This window comes from Gambusia affinis, linkage group LG04, assembly GCF_019740435.1.
Source record: "Gambusia affinis linkage group LG04, SWU_Gaff_1.0, whole genome shotgun sequence".
NCBI lineage: Eukaryota > Metazoa > Chordata > Actinopteri > Cyprinodontiformes > Poeciliidae > Gambusia > Gambusia affinis.
In genome coordinates this window covers 18851119-18878258 of record NC_057871.1, presented here as the reverse complement: position 1 = coordinate 18878258, position 27140 = coordinate 18851119, and the positions used below count along the sequence as shown (strand labels likewise).

Genomic DNA, 27140 nt, shown 5'->3' with positions numbered 1-27140 from the left:
CTCTATAATTCAGAATGTGCTCTAAAACCTTTCAGTCTCCTGTTGTATTTCGTTGTGTTGTGACTGTTGGTAGGATTTATTCTTGCAAACCAAATATCTGCCATTTATTGCACCAGATTGCAGCAGTTTGCAGGAGAAGACAGCTGTTTGGGTTACCTGACATGATGTGTTGAATGGAGCACTTTTGATTTCTTTTGAGAATCACACTTCCTGCTCTCCCTGTGGCAGACCTAACCTTATTTCTTCACCACTCCAATGCTGGCATTTCCCTCTTCACCTTCAGAGTAAAGTCTAGATATTTACATCCCTTCCTCCTGGAAGCTCTTAGAAACCCCCTCAGCCTTTTACTCCATTAAATTCTCCTCAGTGACACAATCATGCCAGGGGGGAAGAAAAAAACACCCCATCTAGCCTTTGTTGCTTAGGGTTCAAAATAAAAGCTCTTCTCTGGGTCATGGGGATGCAGTGCAGATATGCGGGTGTGAATAATTCAGCATGGGCTAAAAGTTCCAGCGAGGCAGATGGATATTTTTATGTGTTTGTGTTCGACCAGAGGAAGAAAGACGGCACACATTAGAGCTGAATGAACGAGAGCGGGTCCAGAAGTGTGCCGCAGGTATGCAAAGTGAAAGGAGATGGAAGCATTAACTGTAAGAAAATCCAGCGAAAAACAGGGGATGTGAGGATTCGGGACTTAGCTTTCACAACAGATGTGAATGAAACATTTCCTGGCAGGACAGGTTCTGAGGCATCGTGTTAAAGAGTCCTGGCAGAAACATTGCTTTTGAGCCAAGTTTCCCCTTTTGTACTGCTTCTGTAATGTGGCTGGCAAAGATGAGTGTGTCATGACGCCACACCGCGAACACAGCATTCGTCGGGTGGCAACGCAGGAGACATCAAAAGCACATTATCCATGTTGTCCTGATTTTTTCTTCATCCGTCCTTTTTGTGCAGCTAGAGTCTCTCTGGATCAGACTGCGTAAACTGATTCCTGCTGAACAAAGGGAAAAAAAAGACATTGTTTTGATAGTTTTGACTGTGCTGAAATGAGAACAAACAAGCAGCTAACGAAGTCCTCAAACACAGTGATAGATGTGCAATACTAACATTTGGGAATCAGAAATGTTTCTAAGCCACAACCTTAAAGGAAGTTAGAGTTAAAGTCAGAGTGTTTTCTGGAGTTATGGATTTATTTGTGTAGATCTTTAGCCGTTCTGCCTCCAGCGGTCTCAAGAGTCACTGAAAAATATCTTGCTGTCCATCAGCCGGGTTCTTTCCATCTTTATGCAAACCACATGTGGAAGCTTGTTATATAAATAAAAATAAACATAAGAAGCGAAGTTGATTGTTTCAGGAAATCTCTTTTCATATTACAGTGTTGTTTTTTCCTACTATGTCCATCTCAGTAGTTAAAGCTTCAAGGTGAAGGAGTGACACTGTAATACCACTAGTGAACGTTCACCCAGGATTTCTGGGCTGAGTTATTATTCACGTCGCATGCGCCACAAGAGAGTCAACTTTTACTGGAGGAAGATGACCACAGGCTAAATTATTCATTTGGAAAAAGATAACATAGTTGGTCAGCTGTTAGCACAGGGTTAGTGCATTTTTAACATGCCATTATTGAATCAAAGTGTGCGTATTTATTATTCAGCTCCTGGGTAAAGACTTTGTAAAATTTCACTCACATCACAGCCAGGAATTGTTTTGGGGTGTATCTCTATCAACCTTTCACGTCTAGAGAGGAATATTGCCCTGCCCATGGCACTTACAGATCAGATTTATTCTCACTCAGGTAGTTTGATCTAATTTGTAGTTGTAGTTCTATGTTTAGGGTAGGTGAACCCCAGGCACCAGTCTCAAGTTGTTGGAGCCTCTGACAGGTTTTCTTCAGGATTATTCAGCTGCATCCATCAACTCTGACCAGCTGCCTTGTCACTGTTCAAGAAAAGTATCCCCAGGTCTTACAGTGAGGATGGTGCAGTTTCCTTTTTTCCAGCAATACTCAGTTTTTCTTCAAAAAATTACAGAGGGCATAAAAATAGTGACGATGTCACTTGATTGTGCCACTTGAGCTGTGCTCTGTGTGCTTTTTTGCGGTGTCAGATAAAATTGGGGTGAATTCAAAGTTTAATGTTTGATTTTGTTTGAAACAAGCAGTGGAAGCCATGCAACCTTTTCCTTACAATTATGTATTACTTTGACTTTGTCTATCCTATAAAAGCACACTAACGTTTGTGGAAACTTCACAAAATAAAAAAAAAACAAAAAAACAACAACATAATAATAACAATAAAGAAATCTTTAATGAGGGGATATTTTTTCGGTACTTTGTTAATGTAATGTTCAGGGACAATATTTGCAATACTTCTGATAAAAGTATCGTCCAAACATGGTTTTAACAGCCATTCTGACATTTTTTCTCCCCCTCAAAACGCCCATTACTTTTTTCTTTCCCCTCATTTTCTCAGCTCGGCTTGGGGTCTCATCTTGACTCAGTTTGTTAGGTGACGATGAACCGAGCGTGAAAAGTCAGGGACTAAAATTAACCCAATCAGTGTAATCCAGGAGCTTGTAAACAGGGGAGCTCACAGCGAGCGGTGAGACACGCAGCCTCCTCTGCGCAACGCGGCGCAGTGCTGCTGTTCAGTGGCCGGAACAGCAGCACAGCATTCTTCACTGAACCTCAGCTTGTGACAGTTGTGACGTGCGATGATTGTGATATAATTAATTATTACCCATGGCAGATGTGAAGTGGACAGAAGTTTAAAAGTCCGCTCACAAACCACAAACAGTTTGAACAGCGGTCGTTCAAACTTATTTGCGTTTCCATGGTAAAGGAGAGCTTTTTGTTTTATTTTTCTCTACTTTTGCAAGTCATCAATTTTAACTTCTGCCATGACTTTTTGGAGAGACTTTCAAGAACTCGATAGCATCTGATAAATCAGCGCCTCTTTAGAAACGAATAATATTAACAACACACACAAAGATAAGAGAAGTAATTCGATTTTTTTTTTTTTTATTTACGAAGTTTTAAAAAACTAACCAATCCATTCTGTCGTTGTTTTGTGACACTCCTACATATAAAGTAGAGGAGCTCTCCGCTCCCGGATCTGATTTCCTCCCTGTGTTTAAACTCGGAGTGGATGCGCCAGAGGGGAGATGAGCGCTCATAAGGGAGGGACGAACCAAGTCAAGTTTGGATTCAGGAGCGCACGGCCACAGTGAGAGCGACGGCACCAGGGGAGACACGGAACATCTTTTCATTCTGTTCCGTCTTATTTCCCCCATTGACTGCACTGACTGCTGTCCTGGTCTATTTTTTATTTTTTTCTAAATAAAGAGGGATCCTTGATTGGACACACAGGAGGAAAGGATGAAGCCTTCCCCGGGGTTGACTCTGATGTTTCTTCTGATAGATTTGCAGGCTCAAGGTAAGTGGTCTTTGCTTAAAGCAGGACTTCAGATCGGATAGATTTTATTTTAAAGGGCAATCACGAGTTCAGATTAAATTTGATCGGGTTAATAAGCGATATGTTACGCGCTCTGTGCGCTTGAGTCTGTTTGGCATGCATCCTTTCTTCATGACCACGAAGAATCCCTCCTCTTAAGTTTTGTTTGAATCATTTAGTTGCAGGAAGTTTTAGCCTCTTGCTTCTTCTCAAATCTCTTTTAAATGTAATTTCCATCACCAAGCAGCCCCATTTAGATCCTAATTATTAACATTAAAACTGCTCCCATTGACACAAACTGGGTCACCGAAATGGAATGCAGAATGGTAGTGAAGGCAAATGAATTTTGATGAATGCAAAGTTTGCTCCGAGGCAAGATTTTATGAAGCCATGCAGATTAATAATCTCTTTAGAGGACGTGTTCTCCATGTCCCTCCTCACTCCCCCCCTCTTGGTGAGGTGCTGATTTATACTCTGGCAGAGATGGGATGTCTTCAGTCAGAAGACTGAGTCAGCTGAAGGCATATGATATAAAACCTTCTCACAGCGCTGAATGTCACCGCATAAATATGATGACCTTAGTTATGCGCAGGTATAGCGAAAATATGAAAATAGTTTCGGAAAAGATGAGAGTGTTTGCACATGGATTTTTAAGTCATTTGGATGTGTACACGCAGTTTTTCTAGATTCTTTTCTGAAATGATTCACCAGAAGAAACGAGCTGGGTTTTTTAAAGAAAATTGAGAATTGTTGGGGAGGGGGGGGGCAGAAACGCGGTTTTTAATGAAGGAAAACTAAAGCAGTGGTCCCCAACCCCTAGGCCGCGGACCGATCCCGGGCAGTGCAAGAAGTAATTAAATATTTCCGTTTTATGTATTGTTTGTCTCTGGAGGATTTCTTATTTTGAAAATCTTTCAACCGGATTCTCTCGGTTACGTCTTGAGCGCCAACATTGAGCCCACAAGCAGCAAAATGAGTAAGATCAGATCAGATTCTTTGGAAAGTTTCTTTGCGAAGGGGAAAAGGCCCAGAGAAGAGACAGGAGAATGAATTTATCCCGGTAGGTAATTCTCACATTCCAAGCTCTGCATGATGTGGCGATTGACTCGTTAATGAGGCAATGAAGCTTCAAACTGTAGAGACCTAGCACCCTGTGCATTAGCAACACTTTGGGTGTCATTGTCTCTCATCACTCCTGTCTCATTGCAAAGAAACAAGCTCAGGGCTCCCATTAGTCGTTATCGTGAGTTACAATTTTCACGAAAGTAAATTCTTCGCTTTTGTGGCGCATCAGTATCTTATTTTGAAGGGATATGTAAACGTTACCATAGCGACCAGAGTCAGAGGGCGTTAGGGCAGTGTTCGAGACGAGATGAGATGAGAGGAGTAGAGCTTGTGAGTTTTAGGTCTGGTTCAAACGATTTAAGGATTGTCGGCCGATTTTCCAAACCTCTGTGACCACAGATCCGATAAAAGTCCAACAGGTCCGGTCGGTTCGTGTGTCCAGCCACACGGCAGGAGCAACACGCCACACATGAATCTATTCTACTCACGAACATCCCGGTTCCAGAAGAAAATCCAGTGAAAACCCCAACATACCATAGGCTACATGAATTTAGAATAATCAAACACGGATGACAATGTAAAAGCAGCAGTGATAGTTTGTGGACTCATTTTAAGCGATAAAAGACGTAACAAAAAGAAAAGGTGTTTGATAAAAGACGGCGGGAGCAGCCGCTCTATTTGCTGCACTATGATTTGGAGGTGAGTTGTGTTTTTTTTTTATTTTTTTTATTTATTTTTTTTTTTTTACATTTTATAAAAATGACCTTTATTTATAGTAATAAACATTTCCACATATCACTTCCGACTCCACCTCAGTTGCCATGTCAACTGTTTGGGATTCCCTCCGTTCTTACGTCACCGCGCTTTCTGATTGGCTACCTGTCACATTCAACAGGCTGCGTTCTCGCTCCCAGTCAGGGAAAACCACACAGGCTACGATAATCGGGCCAAGACAATGTTGAATATGCCCGATTTTAGATTGGACACATTCAACACACCACCACGTAACACACCACACACTGCAGGACGTTGTGAGATTGTCGTAAAGGAAAAATCGGGGCAAAAAAAAAAAAAAAAAAAAAAAGAAAGAAAGAAAGAAAAGGCTTTAGCGGGAACACCAAGAAGCGTTATCTGATGGTTCCTCCCGTCAGACAATGCCGGCCCCCCGGGCCGCAGCAAAAAAGAATATCTGGAAAAAGTCACAGCATGAAAAAGGAAATGTAAGGAGGTGTCAAAGGAGGAAAAAAATAGACTGATGATGCCAGGTAGAGATGAAGAGAAAGAAGGGATCAACGGGAAGAGTAGAAAATAAATTGGATCATCAGGTCAAAAATGGAAGGAAATGAATACAATTCGGGTCTGGAGAAGAATTTTAGTGAAAAGGTGAGATAAAGGGAAAATGATCTGAGGATGCCGAAAACCACCCAGAATCCTAATCACTGACCACTGCTGGAGAAAACTTGGTTGTGAACTGCAGGAATGTTTGCAGTGTGGAAGCCTCAAAGTCTCATGGTAAACATTTGCTCCTGGGGCAAAAACAGCAGATATCTGATTCATCATGGTCTTTCTTCTGGACTATCATCTTTCAGATAAACCCTAAAAAGAATATTCACTCTTTCTTTCTCTGTCTCCAATGGTTTGGTTCAATAGAGAGGAAAAGAATGAATAGAATGATTCATTCATCACCGTGGTAACTGAAATGTCGTCCCTCTGATTTCAGACACAAGTCCTCTTGGAGTAATTCAAACCGCAAATTATTTTATTTGTCGGTTGTTCTCTTTGGAGTTGATTATGCAATGAATTAACTATAATGACTGATATCAGTTGCCTTCCCCTCTATTAGCGGTACCAAAAAAGAAACTCCAGAAATCTTTTTTTCACGCAACTGTATGTATTTTGTCACACTTTTTTCACATTACTAGTAGGGCCTAGAATTTTTCTGATATGATATTTGTTGTCTTTTCGTATTGTTAAGCTCCAGTTTCAGGCAGTAATTCTGCCCTTTCTTGCCTCTCATTTTTCAGTTTCATCTCAAACTCAGTCTTAGTGTTCATGTTTTTACCGCATGTTTTTTTTTTTTTTTGTCCAAGGGAACCATCTATTGATGGCTTCTCTTTCATTGCATACGTCTAAACGTGGGATCACTTCACAGCCATATGTTTTCTTTTTCATGAATTTAGTTATATTTTAAAAGTGTTGTATTTTTTTTACTCTGCTTCCTTTAGTATCAAATTATATACACGATTACGGAGGTTTAAATGTATCTGAATGAGCGAATAAATGAATTACTGAATAACTAAAGGAGCAGATTGACCCAGACGTAAACATGATACAAATCATTAGAGTCCCAAAGGGAGAGAAACAAAAGCGTGTGAATAATTTCTTCTGACAAAAGCGATTAAGGTCGCAGTAATGATCCAGTTAATTAATCAACAGTCATGACCACAAATGAATGATTAACACTCAGAATGCAGGAGCTGCTCTTCAGAATTAGTGGTGTTACAGATCAATTTGGAGTAAAACAGAGATATTTTCTTTTACTGTAATCTTTATCTTCCACCTATAGAAAACAGACAGTCCCTCGTTCTCCTCAAGCAGAACTTGTGCACTCAACAAACTTTTTCACCGCAGGAAAATGTTTGTGTAAGTCCATGGAAGAGTACGCCACCCTCATGTATTATGCAACGCCAGACCACAGACTGATGCACTCCGATTGAGCGATCAATGTGAGGCTTGTTCCTTACAGGAACATAGACATCACACCCTGTTCTTCACAGCCCGATGTAGACATGGAGGATGTTTCACTCTGTCTTTTATGTACATTTAATTACAAAAACAAACAAAAAACAGAAACAGAATATCCATAGATGGTGCACCGCAGCGACGCCTGAGGTGATTTTAAAGTTAAGCAATGTGGGCATGTTTGTCTAACTGCTCATTGTGTTGAAACAGATTTAAATGCATGACTGATGATCCGGTGAGCTGTGTGTTTGTGTGTTAGTGCAGTTGTGTGGTAACAAGGTTAAAGTCACAGTATTTATAAAGCAGCAACACAGAACAAAAGGGTGTGTGGTATTTTTTTATTTTTTTTACAAACTGAGTCACAAAGGTATTTCCTGCTGCAGCCTTCACAGTTTCACTGCCACTCAACTTGCTGGTTACATCAGTTTACATTTGACTTTTCAGATAATTCTGGAACCAGAGTAAATACTCTGACTCGTTTAAGGTTTGATTTAGATGTAATTATGATCTTCCAATGGGAAAAGCAAAACAGCAATATAACAAAAACAATACAAAGCTTTCATAAAACCTTTTTACATTCAAGTGACCAACTATTCAGATAAGCTAGCTTATGGGAAATCTTAATTTGTCTTTAATAATTTGTGGCATTTAGCAAATAGGTAATTCTGACTGATCTGAAACAAAATAAGTTTAGGGTGATTTCTCTTCACACAGTATGAAAAAAAATGTGGGTATGTATCATTTATTCACTGCATATAAACATTTGGTTTCAACTTTAAGCTTCTGAATTTGAAGAAAGTAAAACACAAATTTAAAAAAAATCCTAAAGATCTCTCTTAATTTTTTTGTGCATTTAACCAAATATAAATCTATCTATAGATTTCCATACCAGTTTCATCCTGATAAAAGAAGCAGAATTTATCTTTAATGAGCAAAAGGAAAAGCTATTATGGACAGCTTTTCTTGGAAGGATATAAAGAGACTGATGTAAAGAGACCTTCTCTGTTTCTTTATGCTCTTCTTTTACAATCTAAAGATCCCAGCACAACACTTCACTTCTCCAAGGTTCAGAAGCTGTCGTCTTTTAGTTCTTCAGCTTTGTTCTCTTTTCTTCTCCTGCTCAGCTGAATTCCTTGCGCTTGCTGCCGTCGTGTTTTTATCATGAATATGCATCGTTTTGTGAGAGATGAAGACCTCCTCTTTTATGCCCATCTATGTTTCCCTCCCTCTGTGTGTCTCTCTTACTCACTCTGCTTTAAAAGCATTTGCACGCTCAGGGGAGAATGGAGGCCAAATGGCTCCCTAACGCAAACCCTTCAACTGCTGCAACTCATCCCCCACTACCAAATGTCAGCAAGGCTGTAAAACCACGCTTTCCTCCCAGTAAAAGCTCCAAAGATGCAGGAGGATCTCCACACATCCTGTGATTTAATCTCTTCTGGGTCAAGTTCAGGTCAAATTGGCGCTGAAAACATTTATTTTCCCTTTAAAAATTGGAATGTTGACAGCATCTACTCAAGAATGCAGCACTTAAACTATATGCTTCTTAAAATTACTGCCTAAACTCCAGCATAACATTTTCTTGTCTGAATCCGTTTTCACATCTAGATCCAGAACTAAGCTGCTCATGAAGCCTCCATGACTTGGATTGGCTTTCTGCCCTGGTTTAGACACCACCTGCATGCTGAGTTGAATCCTGGAAAATGTACAGTGGAGTGCATTAATTGTAGATGCTCTGGATTCTAATTTGCCACAGCTCCAGTCTTCTCATACCTCCTGTTTCATTCCTCTGCGTCTCCACTCACTTTTTGTAAGCTTTACTTCCTCTATCTCAGCTAATCAACGGAGCTGCAGCCCTATAAAAAAAAAAAAAAAAAGTCTGGACACTCATTGGTTGCACATATCCACACATTTAGTGTGGTCTAGAAAGAAACTGTTATTCCACTATATCAAATCTACTTGTTTAGACTTGGTGGAAAACACAGCAAAAACAAGCAAAAAAGTTGAAGTTTTACCAAATGTTGTAGCTTGTATCAGGGATCTGTTGTTGATCAGACAAAATGTGTGCCACAATGCAAGCTGATCATCAAGATTCAGGACTTTTGGTAAATATCAATGTATGCCCCATCAGATTAACACAGGTGACACAAAAGAAGATAGCTGCAATACTCCACAATTACATGAAGAAACTGAATTGCAATGGAGGAACTAAATAACTGAAAATAGATGCTTATTTGTCTTGTTTGTTGAAGAAGAGTGGAAATTAAAATTAGACTTCTTTTTATACAAAGATACTGAATGTTTCCATGTTTCTGTTCCAGCACAAATGATTCAGATGACTGCGTGCCATCATGTGCTGCAGAAGCCTGTTAATTGCCCATTCATGTTAGTCTGGTATATATACAAAGTGAAATAGTTCAAGTGATACAAGTTTTAATTTTTTTGTAAAACACTGCATGTATAAAAAAATTGATAATTAAAGTTTAAGGCTCACACGTGGTTAACGTAACATGCTAATTTGCTAAAAGTAAAGGTCATAAGAAGAACCTCCACCGTGTCAAGAAACCAGAGTATCATTAGAAACCTACACATTTATGTAGAAATGCATGAACTCAACGTAAAAGGTCTGGCTGTGATTCAATCAAAGAGTCTTAACAGTGGTTCATTAGCTCCTAGCTCAAGGTTGGTAGATACATAATGTTTGTCTGGAAACATTTAATTGATTTAAAGTTAGACAATCATGGAATCAAATGGAAATGCATTTCCTTGACTTACTAATTACCCCTCCACATATCTTTTCCACAAAACATTTCCATCCTAATCTGAGTTCCTTATGGCCATTAAAAGAAATCACAAAGACAGCACTGGCCTGCACAGTTTTAAAAATGGCAAAAACATCAACATTTTCCATATATTTTCATTGAAAGCAGTCAAACTTAGTGTAGCAGTCTTATTTTCGGATTATGTTTCTAACCTTTTAAGGTATTATAAATGTGTTCATAACTCTCCACAGTTTTAAAAACACACTGCAATGATCCTGTATGGAAAACAAATATAAAACAAGGCAGACCTGAAATCTGAATTTTGCCTCAAGTTTTATGAGGCATTCCTTTGTCAAAAGCCATTTCCAGACAAACACAGTACGAGAAAAATTTAATGAAAATAATGAGAAATTTTGAGAAAGGAACAAACGCACATTGTTCATTTTCATCTCACCTGTTGACCAAGCTTTTGAATTGTTACAGATCCGTGTTTATATATCATTTCCTGCTTTTGTTTTTATTCCCCTTCTACTTTTAAAGTAACATTTTTATGTGGAAATGCCAGAGATTGCCAGAGATTGTGAACCATTCATGCTTCCTTTGCTCTGCTCCCTTCATCACCTCTTCGGTAGAGGAAAACAAAGCGCGAGGAAACTGATTTGTTCAGCAGCTCAACCATGACTGCTTGTAAAGGAGGGTTAGTGAGCTGTCAGCTGCTAACTTCCTCAATGTTGTTAGGTACACGGGCAGGAATACATGAAAAGCAGTATTCCTATTTTTAATGTTTGCTTACTGCTTATGTCACAATATGTGCTTTTATCCAGGTGTAATATACTTCAACATATGAATTATTGATGTAAGAAGCAATTCACCTGTGGCTGTTCATCACATGGTCTTTTGTGGTTCTCCACATGAAAGATCCTGCCGTGTTAAATGTTATACGTCCATATGACGTGTGTGGATTTAGTCAGTGGATGTTCATTGGAAAGTAGCTCTCCTGTATATGTTAAAACAAAGATTAGGCATCATGACAGCATTTTTTTATTTTTTTATTTAAAAATACAGAATATCTTTCCCTCTATTTTGTGTCATTTTATAGATTCTTTTCCATAACTGTATATGACAATTTGATGTTTTTCTCTGCCTCGCTGGAATCACCTCCGAAGTTTTCCTGCTTTTTACAACTCCATTTAAAGCAGCGCTGCCACATACTAAGCATCTATCAGACAGCAGGCTCAGAACTCTGGATTCAAATAATCTCCTGAGTGACATCTTAAGAAGGCTTTGCTTTCAGCTTCTCTCCTCTCCTTTTTCACTTCTTCTTCTTTTCATCTAGGTGTTTTCGTTTTTAATTTTTTTTCTGTTTTCATTTTTATTTTTGGTTAGCTCTTTTTAATGTCTCTGGAGGCCCGCCATCGAGAGTTCATCAGCAGCAGGGTTCACGGTGTCATTGCTGTGTGCAGTGATGAGAGGTTATCTTCTGTGTTGGAAGGCGGGAACTTGATGAAAAAAAGGCTCGGCAGGATTTCATAAGCAGTTGATTCCCATTAACTCTATTCTTTTTTGCTTTATCTTAATTCAGTCTGATGATAGTATTTTAAACAGTTTTGGAGACAAACACTGAAAACGACCCAAGATTTCTTTTCAAATTCTTTTCCTATTCACATTTTCTTTTAGTTTTCTCTCCTCAAAGGAACAAGCCTTTCAAATCCTTCCACCAGAGTAGTTTTTTGTTATCAATCCAGAAATAATGGGGACGCCAGTGCTTTACGCAGTAAAAATTTACTTACAGTATGGACAGACACAGAAACCTCTGAAAATATTTTTGCATGTTCAGAAACAAGAAGCTGAATAGAAATAGGGTAAAACTGAAGTGACAATGTTCCTTCAGTCACTCAATTACCATGAGCATTATCAATGTAGGTGGGTAAAAATAAAAACTGCCAGATGATTTCTTAAAAACAAGTGACAGGAAGATTTGTTTACATGTTCCACAACTTAATAAACACAAAATAGGAATAACTTTGGCCTATGCATTATTTTGGCCTCAGGAAGGTTAATTAGAGGACATCAGGGCATTAAATAGATGCTAAAACTAAACATCTGCAGATACCTTCACTGATGATGAGTCAGTGTTTGTACATTGAACGTCACTCAGAGAAAATCACATTAGAGTTCTAATTTCAGTGTGACTTTGTTAATTTTGTGATGTGAACTAGTAAAAACTCACCTGTTGGAAGAAACAAAACTGTTTTTATTGGTAGCCAATAATCTTTAACCCCTCACAGTAATGTTACTTAAGACTATAATTACAATACTTTCTTGTGTAGATCTGTGTTACTGATTTTTACTAAGAAATGTCCAGCAATAACATAAGACCATAACAGCACCTTGAGTCAATTCTGACAGCTAACTGAGAAGTTTAATAATTCACAATCCAAGAGATGACCACATTCACAGAGCAGTGTTGAGTTTGGACAGCTGACAGTGATCAATGCCTTTAACAGAACAGCCGAGCCAATGAAAGCCTTTTCACCAAACCCGAGGCCTTGCAGAAGGAGGAATGCAGCACTTGTCAGTTCCTTTAATAGTCAGCAATGTCCGGCAAAGACTGAGTCAGCTGGCTCTAACATGGTTTTGTTGTGACTGCTGCTTAGTACCACCACTAAAGGGTTTTATCCTTTTCAAGGTGGAAAAGTTCTTCTTTCCCACTTTGTCAAAATTCATAAATACTTTTGGATAAAAGGGGCAGAGAGGAGGGTCTTATATAAAATCAATCTTTTTTTGCTTTCACCAAGTGCTGCCTCACAGAGTCCCCATCCCCGTGCCTCCCGCACTCAACTCCTCCAGACTAGCAGCAGCAACCAGCAAACGCCTGGTGGAACTGCATGTCTGCTGGGCTTATCATTGAAACAGTGAAACGATGGGTGTGCTGTGGTGGCGTAGAGGATAGCGTGACTCACGTTTGGAAGCCTTGAGTCCTTGACGCGGCCGTTACGGGTTCGATTCCCGGACCCGTCGACATTTCCCCCTTTCCTGTCAGCCTACTTTCAAATAAGGGACTCTAGAGTCCACAAAAGACCCCGTGGAGGGGAGAACAAAAAAAAAAAAAGAAACAGTGAAACGCTCCTGAGGGTAGTTGTTAACTGCATAATGGAGGAGTATTGTTGTGCTGAAGGCAGAGTGTCACCTCCTTTAAGAGCAGGAGCTTTTTAAAGAGACAGCAGCCAAATTTATGGCATTTAAGTTGATTTACATAGAATATATATATATATATATATATATATATATATATATATATATATATATATATATATATATATATATATATATATATATATATATATATATATATATAACATTTGAATGTGACACAGCTACTTGGTTGTGCTATGAAATGGCACTTTGTGCCTGGAAAAAATAGGTACATTGGGCCTTTGTACTGTACACCCCATGCATATTTCAGATTCTCAAGTTTCGTTTTCTTTTCAATATTTCAGATGTGCTCAACAACAAAATGTGTGGAAAAGCAGGTTTTCCTTGAATATCAGGGGTCCTCAAATCCAGTCCTCGAGGGCCGGCGTCCTGCAACATTTAGATGTGTCCCATGTTCAACACACTGCAGTCAAATGGCTGAATCACCTCCTCAGCATGCAGTCATGTCGCTGCTAATGACCTCATTATTTGTCTCAGACGTTGAGCAAGTGACGCATCTGAAGCCTGCAGGACACCGGCCCTCGAGGTTCCCTGGTTTAGAGTCACGTCCCACAGAAAAATCAGCAAATAGGTGAATCAGCAAATGTCGTACAGCACATATAGGTATACAGTGCATAGTGAAACAAATAGCTGCACCTGGCATTAAATCCACAATCACTGACATGCAATCATTGCATGGGTTTAATCATCAAAATACACAAAAAATGAACGTGAGAAGAATTTATGTGATATTGTTTGTGTTTTACACAACCAACATATAGGTTATATATTCTGATATACTAATATATATTTATAGATGTCATCATTAAATTACTTGTTTGCATCTGACTTGGCCAAATGCCCCCAAAGACCAGTCACCTCTGATCCCCGACAGACATTGTGCTATTAATGCAGATATTTAGAAAGATATTGACAAGCTAGCGTATTTAAAAAGAGCAGGACTGATTCCTAATGGAAATTCAGCTGGATTCGGGTTTTTTGGAGTCAATTGTCGCGTCTTTCTCAGCATTTTCTATTACTAAGCTTTTCTCTGAGCATTCATTTAATTTTTACACACATGAAAGTTTGAAGCTTTGCTCAAAGAGAAGCTAGTAACATAAATCTAAAACACTGTGGAAAAACTTGAGAACATAATTGGTCCTCCCACCTTCTATGCCTGCACCAAAAATAAAACATCTTTCATATCTTATCCACAGGCTATAAGCAACTTATCTTCACTGGGCCAAAATAGCTTCTTCCCCTTGGTTGACATCCTCACATTGTCCCTCAGGCAACCTATGTCAGGACAATTTGTAAATACAACTGCAAATATATTTTGCTAAATGCAGTCATGAAATGAGCCATCCAGACAGATACACACCTTTAATAGGTTAATCTTGAAATATTGAGGCTGAACTCACCGTACAGGATTAATCAGGAGAAGAGAGCGGATCTGCTTGTCAGAGATAATTTCAATGTTATTTACTTCTTTTGTAACTACTAATCCCAGACACACTGGCTATTTTAATACCTGCTCAAATAAATATATCCAATAGTTGATGTGTGCCTACGCAAGGCAGAGTCCCCTGGTTTGACAGGGTTTGTTTTGGAGCTGTTATGAAGCTAAAGATGAAAGGAGTGCAGAAAGTGAATGTTGAAAATAAGAGGAAAAACTAAACATTTTTTAGGATAAAGATAAAGGTACTCTATTAAATCTATAGTGGTATTTATAGGCCATGTAAAAAATATTAACTAAATTTACAAAAAATGTAATGAGGCACCAATAGAGAATTGAGCCAGGTGATAATTTCCCTAAGATGGTTTATCAAAATTAAAAGAAAGAAAAGAAAATACATCTTTATTTGTTTGGCTCTTCAACACTGAAAGTTATTCCTCATCTCAGACTTGCTCAAAGAAAACTTTTTACTCTGATCTCAGCAGTGAAGAGATACTCTAAAGAGAAAATTTAGCAGACGGTTCATCAAATATTATAAAACATTAACGGCACAAATTCAAAAAGCTCATTAATGAGAAGCTGCATCAAAATTAGAAGAAGACGAAGCCTGGCTTCAATCAAAGTCATCCCCAACGTGACTGAATCTGATTAGACGGCCTATATAGGGCTGTGGAGGATAGATGCAAATGACCAGGTTCACATTGAACGCTCTCTCTTTTTTTTTTTTTTTTACACGTTTAGTCACAATTTGCTCTCTCTACTCTTTCTTTCCTTAACTTCAGAGTGTGTCGCATCCAAAGCGGAGGACCGGCTCTTCAGGAAGCTTTTTAGACGGTACAACCAGTTCATCAGACCAGTGGAGAATGTTTCTGATCCTGTTACCGTGGAGTTTGAGGTCTCCATCTCGCAGCTTGTTAAAGTCGTAAGTTTTTCTTTTTTTTTGGAGACACACGTATCACAGAATTCAGTACATCCATGTGTCGTGTTTTCAGTTATTCCTTGTGTTATGATCAGTCTTTGTGAAAAGGAATGTGTTTTTCATGATCATCACATTGCCCAGATTTTGATAAAATAAATAAACAAATAAAAAATAGAAGTATTAAAAAAAAAAACCTCAATGTTATTCTAGTCTTTCTATAGTTTGTCCAATTTGAGAAACTTATGTGGCTCTGGAGTTTGCTCTGGCGATTTGTGACTTGGTGGCTGTAAGTTTGTATCTGAAAGCACTTTTTAGTTCGAATCCCTCAAAAGACAATCTTCAGAATAGGAGAAAAAAAAATACCTGGAAGAAACTTTTCAGATCGGACTCAAATGTGGTTATATCTGCATGCTCAGCAAGGTGAGATTAAACTGAAGGCGAGTGTGTTGACCTGTGTGTGTTGACCTGTGTGTGTTGACCTGTGTGTGTTGACCTGTATGTGTTGACCTGTGTGTGTTGACTTGTGTGTGTTGACTTGTGTGTGTTGACCTGTGTGTGTTGACCTGTGTGTGTTGACCTGTGTGTGTTGACCTGTGTGTGTTGACCTGTGTGTGTTGACCTGTGTGTGTTGACCTGTATGTGTTGACCTGTGTGTGTTGACCTGTGTGTGTTGACCTGTGTGTGTTGACTTGTGCGTGTTGACTTGTGTGTGTGTTGACCGGTGTGTGTTGACCTGTGTGTGCGCTCTGACGAATGTGTCACCCATGTGGGTCTTTTCAGATTCTGGCTGATGGGCTTTTATGGGTGGCTTGTGTGCAGTCGTGAGAATCACTGGACTGTAAATCAAACCTGAATGGTCAATATGGAGAATGGCAGCGAGGCAGTGACACCGGTACCTCTATGTATTATTAAATTGACCTTTTCAGCTGAACAACCTCTGCACCAGAAAACACAGATTGAAAGAAGGGATTGTCTTTTTTAGCATTTTTGTTCACTGTAAATTCCTAATAATTCCCAATGTTGTTGTTAGGTTTCCACAACAACAACATCTAACTTTTCTTATTTTTCTCTGTTATTTCTGTGCAGGATGAGGTGAACCAGATCATGGAAACAAATTTATGGCTCCGACATGTGAGTTCACAATTCACAAGGATTATAAAAACTTTTGTCACGCACTGTAAGTCAGATGCTTATATTGTATTACAAAAATAGAAATAAATAATAATACTATTTAAATATGCATATCCTTTGAAAAAGTACCACAGCTCACCATTAAGCAAGGAAAAAGGAATTAAAATGATGAATTGAAATTTACATCTCTAATTACATTTTTAATGTCATTTATTCAGATTTTTCAGATCTATACAATACATTTTGTTGATTTTTTTGTTACACATGCTAATCTGAAACCAGTTTCTTCAACTTGTTCCAAATAACCATTTAGCTAAACAAGCTCAGCATTTTGTTTTAATCTCAAGTAAAACACCAGCTGGTTTCTGTGACAGTAAATTTGCCTTTTGATTGGATCTCAAGGCCACAATAATCCACAATAACCATCGAGAATTATCCTGGCAATCATAATGCAAACTCGGTGGATGGATAAATGGAAAAACCAGTGCAGCATGAACTGGTTAATTAAAAATCTTCCAGGTCATGACTGAGAATTAATCTGTCTCGCTAATGAAAAAAAAAAAAATCTAAAGCGACATCCAAATAGCCAAGACTAATAGAACCGCAGCTCATAAAATGTTACCTGCAGGTATTTTAGCAGGATAAGTGAACACATCGATCTTTTGTTTGCCAGTGAAGAATTTATTCATACTGTCTGAGCTACTCACTGTACAGGCATGTCTACTGTCTGTAGCTTCATTCTTTAAAAAAAAAACTTGGAGCCAAGAAAATTATTTTTCACAAGTATTGCAGGGGCAAAAGAAAGAGTGATGATCAGTGAAATTTTACTGCATTGTGCAGCCCTTTTCCACAGCTGGATAAATTCCCAAAGCTAACTGTTGTACTACAGGTGTCAAATCAGAAGCTGCCAACACAATCTTGCAGCCACACATTGTCAAGAGAAAGGTATATTAAAAAACAAAAAACAGGAGTGTTGGATTTTTCTCTTCCAGATTTGGAACGATTACAAATTAAGATGGACGCCAGCAGAGTTTGATGGGATTGAGTTCATCCGAGTTCCCTCAAACAAGATTTGGAGACCTGACATTGTTCTCTACAACAAGTGAGGCTTTCATCATCATCAGAGTCAGAACTCATCTGCCTGTACTGACATCATGTTGAAGTGACAAAGAGCTATGTGTGCATGATCATTTATGGATTACTATTAGGAGCAAAAGCTAAAACAGTTGTTCAGTGTTTTGAATAATTTCAAAGCAACTTGATTCTAATTTATAAAGTAAAAAAAGTAACTACAAGTACAATACTCTGATTCCAATAAATGAGACCTGAAGTACTTCAAAAGTTGGTCACAGCTAAAAATTAGTTTTATATCTAGAATATTTCATACCAAGTATAAACAGAGCAGAACACACTCAAAAGAAACTCAGATAAATAGACAAATTCACTGGAGTATGTTGATGTCAGTTTAATAGTTTAAATTAGTGAGGATAATGTTATGGTCAATTGTTCAGTTACTTTATGCTATGTTTCCTGCAGCCTCATTCAGTCTTTATTGCTGCTTACTATAAAGATCCTAACATTTCTTCTTCTGTGCCTCCATTTCCTATTTTTCCTTTTATTGTTTGAAACAATTCCCTTCCTCCCATCTTTGTGTCCTATTTTAACCACACTTGTGTCGCGTCCTTTGATGCCCTGGCTGTCTTGGAAACGTGTTGATACTGCTGCCTTGCAGTGCTGTGGGTGACTTCCTGGTAGAGGATAAGACCAAAGCACTGCTGAAGTATGACGGTACGATCACCTGGATTCCTCCTGCCATTTTTAAATCCTCATGCCCGATGGATATCACCTACTTCCCTTTTGACTATCAAAACTGCTCCATGAAGTTTGGCTCCTGGACTTATGACAAAGCCAAGATTGACCTTGTACTCATTGGCTCCAAGGTCAGTACGTATGTCAATTTCCAATGTTATGTCATAAAAATCTTTAATGATTCATTATTTTCTTCTTCTTTAAAGGGACTATTAAGACAGACATTTTTGCTCCAACCATAAAATCCATCAGTTTTCTTTTCTAAATGCTGCCAGGACTCTGCTGCTTTATATTTATTTAGTTTTTCATTAGTCTTCAATCAGCTGTTGACAAAGCCTCCTTGTTAAAGATTCATAAAATTATAAAAACTAATTCCTGCAGTTTTAATCTGAGTCCAGCTTCAGTGTAGTTAGTGAATTAGAAAAGCAAGTTGATCTGTTTATTTTAAATGCCAGCTTCTGACTGCAGTCCAGTCACTTACATACTCAAAAGACCATTTATTTTGCAACTCCTTACATGACTACATGTATACCTTACGCAACAGAAGACCAAGGAAGCCTATCAGAATCATTAGTCAGTCGGCTCACACTTGACTGTATCGCTTTCATACTTTTCACGAAACTTGTGAGTTATTCAGTGGCTACACTTTGATCTTACTTTCCTTTTAACATCCAACAACGTCAAACTTTTCTATGATTTACGCCATTTTAAAAGTGAATATCTTTTCACTTGTAGTAGATCATTCAGCTTGGAAATCCTACTCATCTCCTAGGTAAATCTCAAAGACTTCTGGGAAAGCGGGGAATGGGAGATCATTGACGCTCCGGGTTACAAACATGACATCAAGTACAACTGCTGTGAGGAGATCTACCCGGACATCACGTACTCCTTCTACATCCGTCGCCTGCCGCTGTTCTACACCATCAACCTCATCATCCCCTGCCTCCTCATCTCTTTCCTGACAGTGCTGGTTTTCTACCTCCCATCTGACTGTGGAGAGAAGGTCACGCTCTGTATCTCCGTCCTGCTCTCCCTCACTGTGTTCCTGCTCGTGATCACAGAGACCATCCCCTCAACATCACTGGTCATCCCACTCATCGGAGAGTACCTGCTCTTCACGATGATCTTCGTCACACTCAGCATCGTCATAACCGTGTTCGTGCTGAACGTGCACTACCGCACGCCCATGACGCACACCATGCCGTGCTGGGTGCGGTCCGTGTTCCTCAAAGTGCTGCCCAGGATTATGCTGATGCGTAGGCCGATAGATGAGGAGGGTAAGGCCGGGTGGTTGGATGGCAGTGGGGAAGCAGGAGGAGCTGGAGGGGGAGGAGGAGGCGGAGGAGGGAAAGGACGGAGGAAGAGGAAGAACAGCTTGATTCAGGTACGAAAATCTTACCCCACTGCATAGAAATTGGTTTTCTTGAAGTTTCTCATGCATCATTTTGGGACACGTCAGATTGTGGCACCACAGTACCACCTTCTGTTAAAAATAATAACTACACTCTCCTAAGCTAATTCTTTGTTGAATCTAAGGTCATGTCAGATAAAAAACTACAACAAAAAAAGATTTGCTGACCTGTTCAGAAATATTCACATTTCAATGTATTTGAAAAAGAAAGTGATTTAAATGAATTAAACACAAAATATACTTATTTTAAAAATAAAAGAATAAATACATAAAAGTGTTAAAAAAGAAACTAATTTTTGGTGAAAAATGTACAAACTAACCGTAATAAATAATTACTACTTCTTGATGAAATATGTCCAGGAGGCTCCTTGTATCCAGCTACTAGTCCTTGGCATGACCTTGGCCATTGGCTCGACCCAAGACTTTACATTTCTTATTTCTCAGCCAGTCCTTGGTGCACTTCCTGGTTTATTTAGACTCACTGGATAAACATACATGTTTTGCAGATGGTCTCTCATTGTTCTTGATCTGCCTATGATGATAAGCTGCACAGGTTGGTTGGCTTCAGTTAAAAAAAAAGAAAAAAAAGAAAAAAGTAACTGTTAATCAGAGACTAAAAAATAATGTTTTTATTAATGAGATTGAACTCATCAGAAAGGCAGGAAAACCTCATGAAATGTAGCAGGAATCTCCCCTCCTGGGGTTTCAGCAGGAAGTACCAACAAATGAAGTTTGGGCAAACAATCTTTAAAGAGCCACAGCCAGTCATTGAAAAACTGTCACAAAACAGAAAATTAATGTTTAAAGACTGACTTTTGAATCTCATTGTTTTCCTATTGCAGCTGACTCTCCCTATCATCTGCTTGTACACCAGATGCCCTTGTGTTGGGTGTGATCCAATCAATGAGAATGTAAACGGTTTATCAGCATATAATGAATCAAGCTGAAGCCCTTACTTTCCAAGACTCTTTGGTGTTTCTGTGAAACTGAATCAGCAGGTCGATTTTTCTTGTGCAGTAGTTCAGTCAAAAGGTGTGCACAGATTTCGTGTCATTAGACATTCGGCCTGTTGTTGAATAAAAAGTGTGTTCTGCATTTCATTTAAATAAATTAGCACTTTTTGCAGTATATTCGTGGGATAATCATAACATGTAAATGAAGGATTTCTGATAATGTGTTATAATTCTCTAAGCAGAAGACATTGGCGGGAAAAGTTTTCTGGGGTATAATCAATAAGCTCGTTGAGAAGGTTCTGCTTGTCAGCCTTTTAGAGAAATCTGTTCTTAAGATTCCCTTGATGATGTTGTACAGCTAAGGTGATACTGTTGTGCCGTCATTTGGTTTTACCAAATCTGAAATGAGTGACGTGTTGTCATCCAAAATCTTTCCCAAACATAGTCTAGTTTCTAGTTGTGCTTGTGTCTCTCCAGCAGGTTGGAGAAGGTTCCCTCAACTGTCTAGAGTTTGGTGGGGACAGTTCGGCCATGGAGGGCTGCACTGGCAAGAAATGTCCCTGCCCCTGCCAGCATGTGAGGGAAACCCCAGAGACACCAGAGTCTGGAAAGGTGCCTCGTCAGCTGAGTCCACAGGACATAAACACGGTGATGGCCTTCTCCGTGGTGTCGCCCGAGATCAGACAGGCCATCGAGAGCGTCAAGTACATAGCTGAGAACATGAGGAGCAGGAACAAGGCCAAAGAGGTGCTGTGTTTTTCCAGCTTATCTGAATTTTTGGTGACGTACGATTTACTCTTTACTCTCTTTATGGTTTAAGCGGTCTATTATTATGGTACAGTAAATTACAGAGGAGACCGTTGGTACTATGTGAGTTCACAGGAGAAGGAGTCTGTCAATAGACTGATGGAAGGTTTTATGAATTTGTGTCGTAAACTTTAGACATTAAATTTTTAAAGATCAACAGGAGATAGTGCTTTGCTATTGGACTGGTCCATCACAATGCAGAAAAACAACTTGCATTGGGTGACATAGTGCTACAAAAACTATTGAACAAAACCACAGATTTGTGTCAAAATAGTGTTTCTATCTTAGATTTATTAAATAAAATAATTCATATATGTTTTACTGTCTTGTGCCAAGTACGACAGGATGTTAATTAAAAGGCTATGAACCAATTCAACCCAGAGATGCTGATGAGGAATATTGTTTTATGCATTGTTTTAAATGGATTTCTGACACATTGCCATCTTGCCATGTTGCCATTTTCACCATTCTCTCTTCTCTCTACAGGTGAGTTCATTTCACTTTTTATCCTCACCTTACATTGTAACATCAATTCAATAATGTTACAATGTACAGCATGTGCTTTAGGTCCAAGCAAATGCTGTACATAAGCCAATTTCCTGCTGCAAAACTGCACTGTGTAGATTTTCTGAATAAATCTTAAGAATGATTCAGTGTATAAGAGATACAGCTCTTCTATTGTTTAAATATACTGTTTGTATGTATACAAGGCGGTAGAAAATAAACACACTGCAGGGGTCCTTTTGCATAATGTATTTCTGCAAAAACACAACATAGGCACTGAAGGCCTATGGGAGAGCAGCATTCAAAAACTTCCCTAAATTGATGCAGAACCTAAACTGCTCTGAGCGTTAACAATGGTTCAGGTTAGAGCAGAGTGTGCGCTTAAGGCTTTACTCCCCTGTCTATCGGCTATAAATAAAGAGGATGGAGTCTCCCATTGGGGAGCAGAAATGCTTGATACGAAAAACTCAGGGCTCAGACGGATTTCTCAAAATGTCTCTTGCTGTGGATTGAAATGAATTATCATATTTATCAATTCATGTGTAAATAATGCATCAAATTTATGTTGACTCATGAAACTTTTAGAAACTTTCTCCTCTTTTTCTTGATTTAAACATTTTCCGTCCTGCTATAATGTTGATATTTCAACCTTGAGTCACCTTGTTCCTGCTTATTGTGCACAACATATTGTCTACAAAAGAAACATATACATATTATGTCATGCATGATACCACAAGTGTTTTCTTTTCCTTTTTTTGTCTTTTTCTATTTATAGGTAGAAGACGACTGGAAGTATGTCGCTATGGTCATCGACAGAATCTTCCTCTGGGTCTTTGTGACGGTGTGCATCCTGGGAACCCTGGGCCTCTTCATCCAGCCCCTTTTTGGTTTTGTCTCATAACCGTCGTAAATCTCAGGGTTCTCAGCCACATTGTGACAACCAACACTAAGAGAAGTCTCCTTTCTCAGTCAACTCATTACTGGATGCAGTTCTGAGCCTTAAGGCATCACTGGATGTGTTGGCTGTCCCCGAAAAAAAGCATTGCAAAGTTAAGAGAAAATTTCAATTTAATTTGTTGGTGTACTGCAATATGGTAGCGAAGATTTTAATGTAGTTCTTGTATGTGTCTGATGACTGCTTATTTTTACCAAAGGGATTATCTTAATTCTCCCCTTGTCATGTAAAATTTAGGGTGTGGTGGTTCTTTCAATGATGTGGTAGATTTTGATTTTTGGATAGTGGATAAATAGCCATACCTGCTTAAGTTCTTAAAAAAAAAAATAACACAGCCAGAAATAACACATCTGGGCTGATATACAGTACAGACCAAAGGTTTGGAAACACCTTCTAATTGAAATCAATTAGAAGGTGTTTCCAAACCTTTGGTCTATACTGTATAAACTAGGTTGTTGAGTTTTAGTTCTGATTTATATGTGATGTAGATGAAGGTAAACTGATGACCAGCGTAAAATGTTAAAAAAAAGCTGCTGCTGAAAAACCACAGCCATTGAATCAGGGAAGTAATTTGTACATTGAAGAATACGTACACAGAAAAGAAGGCTGTAATGTTTTAATGACCTGGTCAAACAAAACAGAGCCATGTTGCTCTCCAGTTGGGTTACATAAAATAACAGGGTAGTGGACCAGCAACACCACTTAGAAGTAGGGTTTTAATGCAGGCCTCTGACACCAATCATGCAAAATTGCAATGATCAGGTTTTCATCTTATATTTTAAATGAGATCGGAACATATACCTTTAAACAAAATGAATAATTTTAAAAGATGATTATTCTGGTTTGGGTTGAAATCAGCACCACATTCAGTGATACTTAGGAGTTGAACATCATCCAATATTTGCCAGTGAACTGGAAACTTTCAAAACAAGCACCTGACACAAACTCTCTCTAACCTGTCAAACTCGACCATTCATCCACCATCCAATGAGGTGCACAACTGGATAACTGGAACACAAGCTGTTCAAGTTTCTATTGTGAAAGGCAATTTTAATTATTTGTGGTTTTGCATAAGTTATGTTCTTTTAAATTTGGGGCATTACTTGCAGGACTATTTTTTTTGTTTCTGACAGTTTATTTATTTATTTATTCATTAATTAATTTATTTATTTATAGCAATTACAAAATATGTCATTACTGATGCCATGTCTGGTTATTGTTTTATAAGCTAATTGAATGGCCTTGTAAATGCTCAGTGAAATTATGCTTGATTAGTTTCTCTTAAAATAGCAGCCCATTTATGATTCCATCAGAGGGCTCTTAATGCCCAATTCCATGGCTAATAATTAAACCCTTTTTTTTAATGTCACTCAGGATTAGTCTTATTACTGAACTCAAAAGTGTATAAGATGCATGCATGAGAAAAATGATGAATGCTTTCACCCCAGAGCTTGGTGATACAGTGAGTTAATGATTACTGTAACTAATAATAGCCCATGATTATCTTTTTCTCTGTGTGTGAATTTGCTTGGATTTGTACAACAGGATGTGTGTTTCCAGTTAACTCTGCCAAAAGCACCAAAAGAGAAGAGAAATTAAAAAAGCAAAAAGCAACACAATCATTTGCCTTCGATAAGGTACAATCACAGGCCATTTATTAGGTCCACCTTTTCATTTGCTCACTAGAAATAGCACAAATAATGCATCAGCCAGTTACAGAGACTCAATGTGTTTGGGGTCCTTGATGTGGTAAAGTTGACTTGCAAAAAGGTCAACAGCCGAATGGCGATTAAAGGGGATTTTAATTACTTTGAGGGTGAGAGGTCATTAACAACTATCTCTCAAGTCTACAGAGAATAGTCTGGGAAAGAGAAAATATCAAGTAGGCGCCAATAGTGTAATAGATGAAGATGAGTTCAGACTGGATCACAACGGCAGAAAGGTAATGGTAGCTCTGATAACCCCTTGTAGCTACTAACAAATGAAAACTACAGTCTCTGACAGAACAACACATTGACCCTTTTGCAGATGGGCGCCAGCTAAGAAAAAGAAAAGGATACTAAAATTCACACAGGCTTACTGGAATGGGACACAATCGATTGAAAAAGTGTTGGCTCGTCTTACTTTCAGTTTTTCAAAAGGGGGTCCCACATGGCCCTGGCAAGGTGCACCTAATAAATAGGCCAGTGAGTGTGTAGAATTACCTGTAAGTACAAAAGTTTGTCAAACCAAGTTTTGAGGAAAAAGAAGAAATGTTTTACGTAAAAAAAAAAAAAAAAACAGTAGAAAAACGGTTATTTTTGTAGAAATGAGTGAAACCAGAAAACAGTTCCTACTAAATAAAACATAATGTAATTTGAACATAGATATGATTACATAGTGTTGACATCTTTGTTTTATTTTATGACATGATGGACTTTTGACATTAATGCCATCTGGTTTTTCTTTAACTTTTCTGGAAAAGTTCAATGTTTTATTGTCATCTTTCAATAATGCTGATCATTTATTAAAGATTTGCTGTTCTTTTTTTTTTTTTTTTTTGCTTTTTACATTTTTTTTAACAGGGATGCATTTTATGTTTTTGAAAGTCCTACTGCCAATTTCATCATCCATAATAAATATGGCATTTTTCTCCTTTTTTCCCTGTTATTGCAATACATTTTCAGAAATATTCTGTTGATAAATACATAAACATGTAGACACACTTAATAACTATAATCAGAAGGAGTACATCGACAGCTTTAAGTCATTTCAGAGCCATCTGATCTATAATTGAGCCTCCAGGAGAAAGTTCTAATAAAACACTGGACATTTTAGAGCCATTCAGCCATAACATCTGTGCTAAAATAAAACCCATCATTAAATTTGACTTTGCCACATCATCATATTTGTGAGTCAAAGGGGTCAGTTGCCCAGCTGCTGTTGTAGTCAACTATCACTGTCTGAAACATGGGAGACAAATTCATTTGCAATTGCCAACATATAGTTTTATGATGATTTTTTTTCTGCCTTCATCTTTTTTTTTGTCAGAGAAATTACTTAGTTGTAACATCGCTCATTTGTTTTTACACAAATTTTCAAACATTTGTCGCTGTTTTACCTTTTCAGATGCTGTCACATTGTTTCCTACCTTTCCATGTCTGCAGCTGTATTGGAAAAAAAGGAGCACTAAATGGCTCTAAACATAAGGAAGTGAAAGCCGTTGTGTAGAACATCAAGTCCTATCGCGTCTTTGGAGCAAGTGGATTTTACTTGCTAAGCCTCCATTTTGAATAATGCATGTGTACTGGAATTACGGGAGAGTAATTCAGCGTGTTCTGCTGCGTCAGGATGGATTATCTTACTGTTGCCACGATGTTACATTCTTGCTTTCATTATTTATTTGTTTGTTTTTCATATTTAAGAATGAAATGACCAACTGGAAAGGTTCAGTTTGGGGTTTTACAAGTCAGATAATTATTATCCTAATAATCATATATTCGGCCAACCTGTTTCATTTTCAGCTTCAGGCATCTGGATATCCAAGGTGAGTGAAAATTTTACCTTGCAGACAGGACAGTGATGTTATTGTTATAGTGATCACTGCTGCAATAATAGGGGAGCAGTTCCATTGTTTTGGTAACAGTGACGCACACGTGAGGCATACATGGTGTGTCCAAAATCATCTGAAGGGAGCTGACGCCTCTCTCCAGCGATCAACTGGTGAGAGGCGCGGTACACACACCCTGCAGGTTGCCAGTCCATCGAAGGACAAACAATAAATTCTCTTAGGAAAATTTAGAGAGACAGTTATGCTTTTGGACTGTTGGAGGGAGCTGAAGTACCCAGGAAGAACATGCAAACTCCACGCAGAAAGACCGGGATTCAAACCCAGGACCTTCTTGCTGCAAGGCAGGAGTGCTACCAACATTGGTCCTGGCTTTGTGTTTTCCTAATCAACTGAAAAGAAAACAGATGCTAAAACTTTTAAGTGTACTCA

General features: G+C 38.5%; 1 protein-coding gene across 1 annotated transcript; it reads left to right on the top strand.

Moving 5' to 3' along the window:
* The first annotated feature begins 3165 nt into the window (after nt 1-3165).
* LOC122830161 (neuronal acetylcholine receptor subunit alpha-3-like) lies at nt 3166-25640 on the top strand. Its single transcript, XM_044115297.1, has 8 exons — nt 3166-3434; nt 15455-15594; nt 16678-16722; nt 17715-17824; nt 18455-18662; nt 19304-19915; nt 21373-21642; nt 22982-25640. Exons 1-8 carry the CDS (start codon nt 3377-3379, stop codon nt 23105-23107), a joined length of 1569 nt encoding a protein of 522 aa, XP_043971232.1. The 5' UTR covers nt 3166-3376; the 3' UTR covers nt 23108-25640.
* The last annotated feature ends 1500 nt before the right edge of the window (nt 25641-27140 follow it).

Excerpts from the sequence above, each read along its gene's own strand:
- LOC122830161 (XM_044115297.1), top strand. The coding sequence starts at position 3,377 with ATGAAGCCTTCCCCGGGGTTGACTCTGATGTTTCTTCTGATAGATTTG. Across the intron at positions 16,723-17,714 it reads CAAATTTATGGCTCCGACAT|ATTTGGAACGATTACAAATT; the intron begins GTGAGTTCACAA and ends TTTCTCTTCCAG. Across the intron at positions 17,825-18,454 it reads GACATTGTTCTCTACAACAA|TGCTGTGGGTGACTTCCTGG; the intron begins GTGAGGCTTTCA and ends GCTGCCTTGCAG.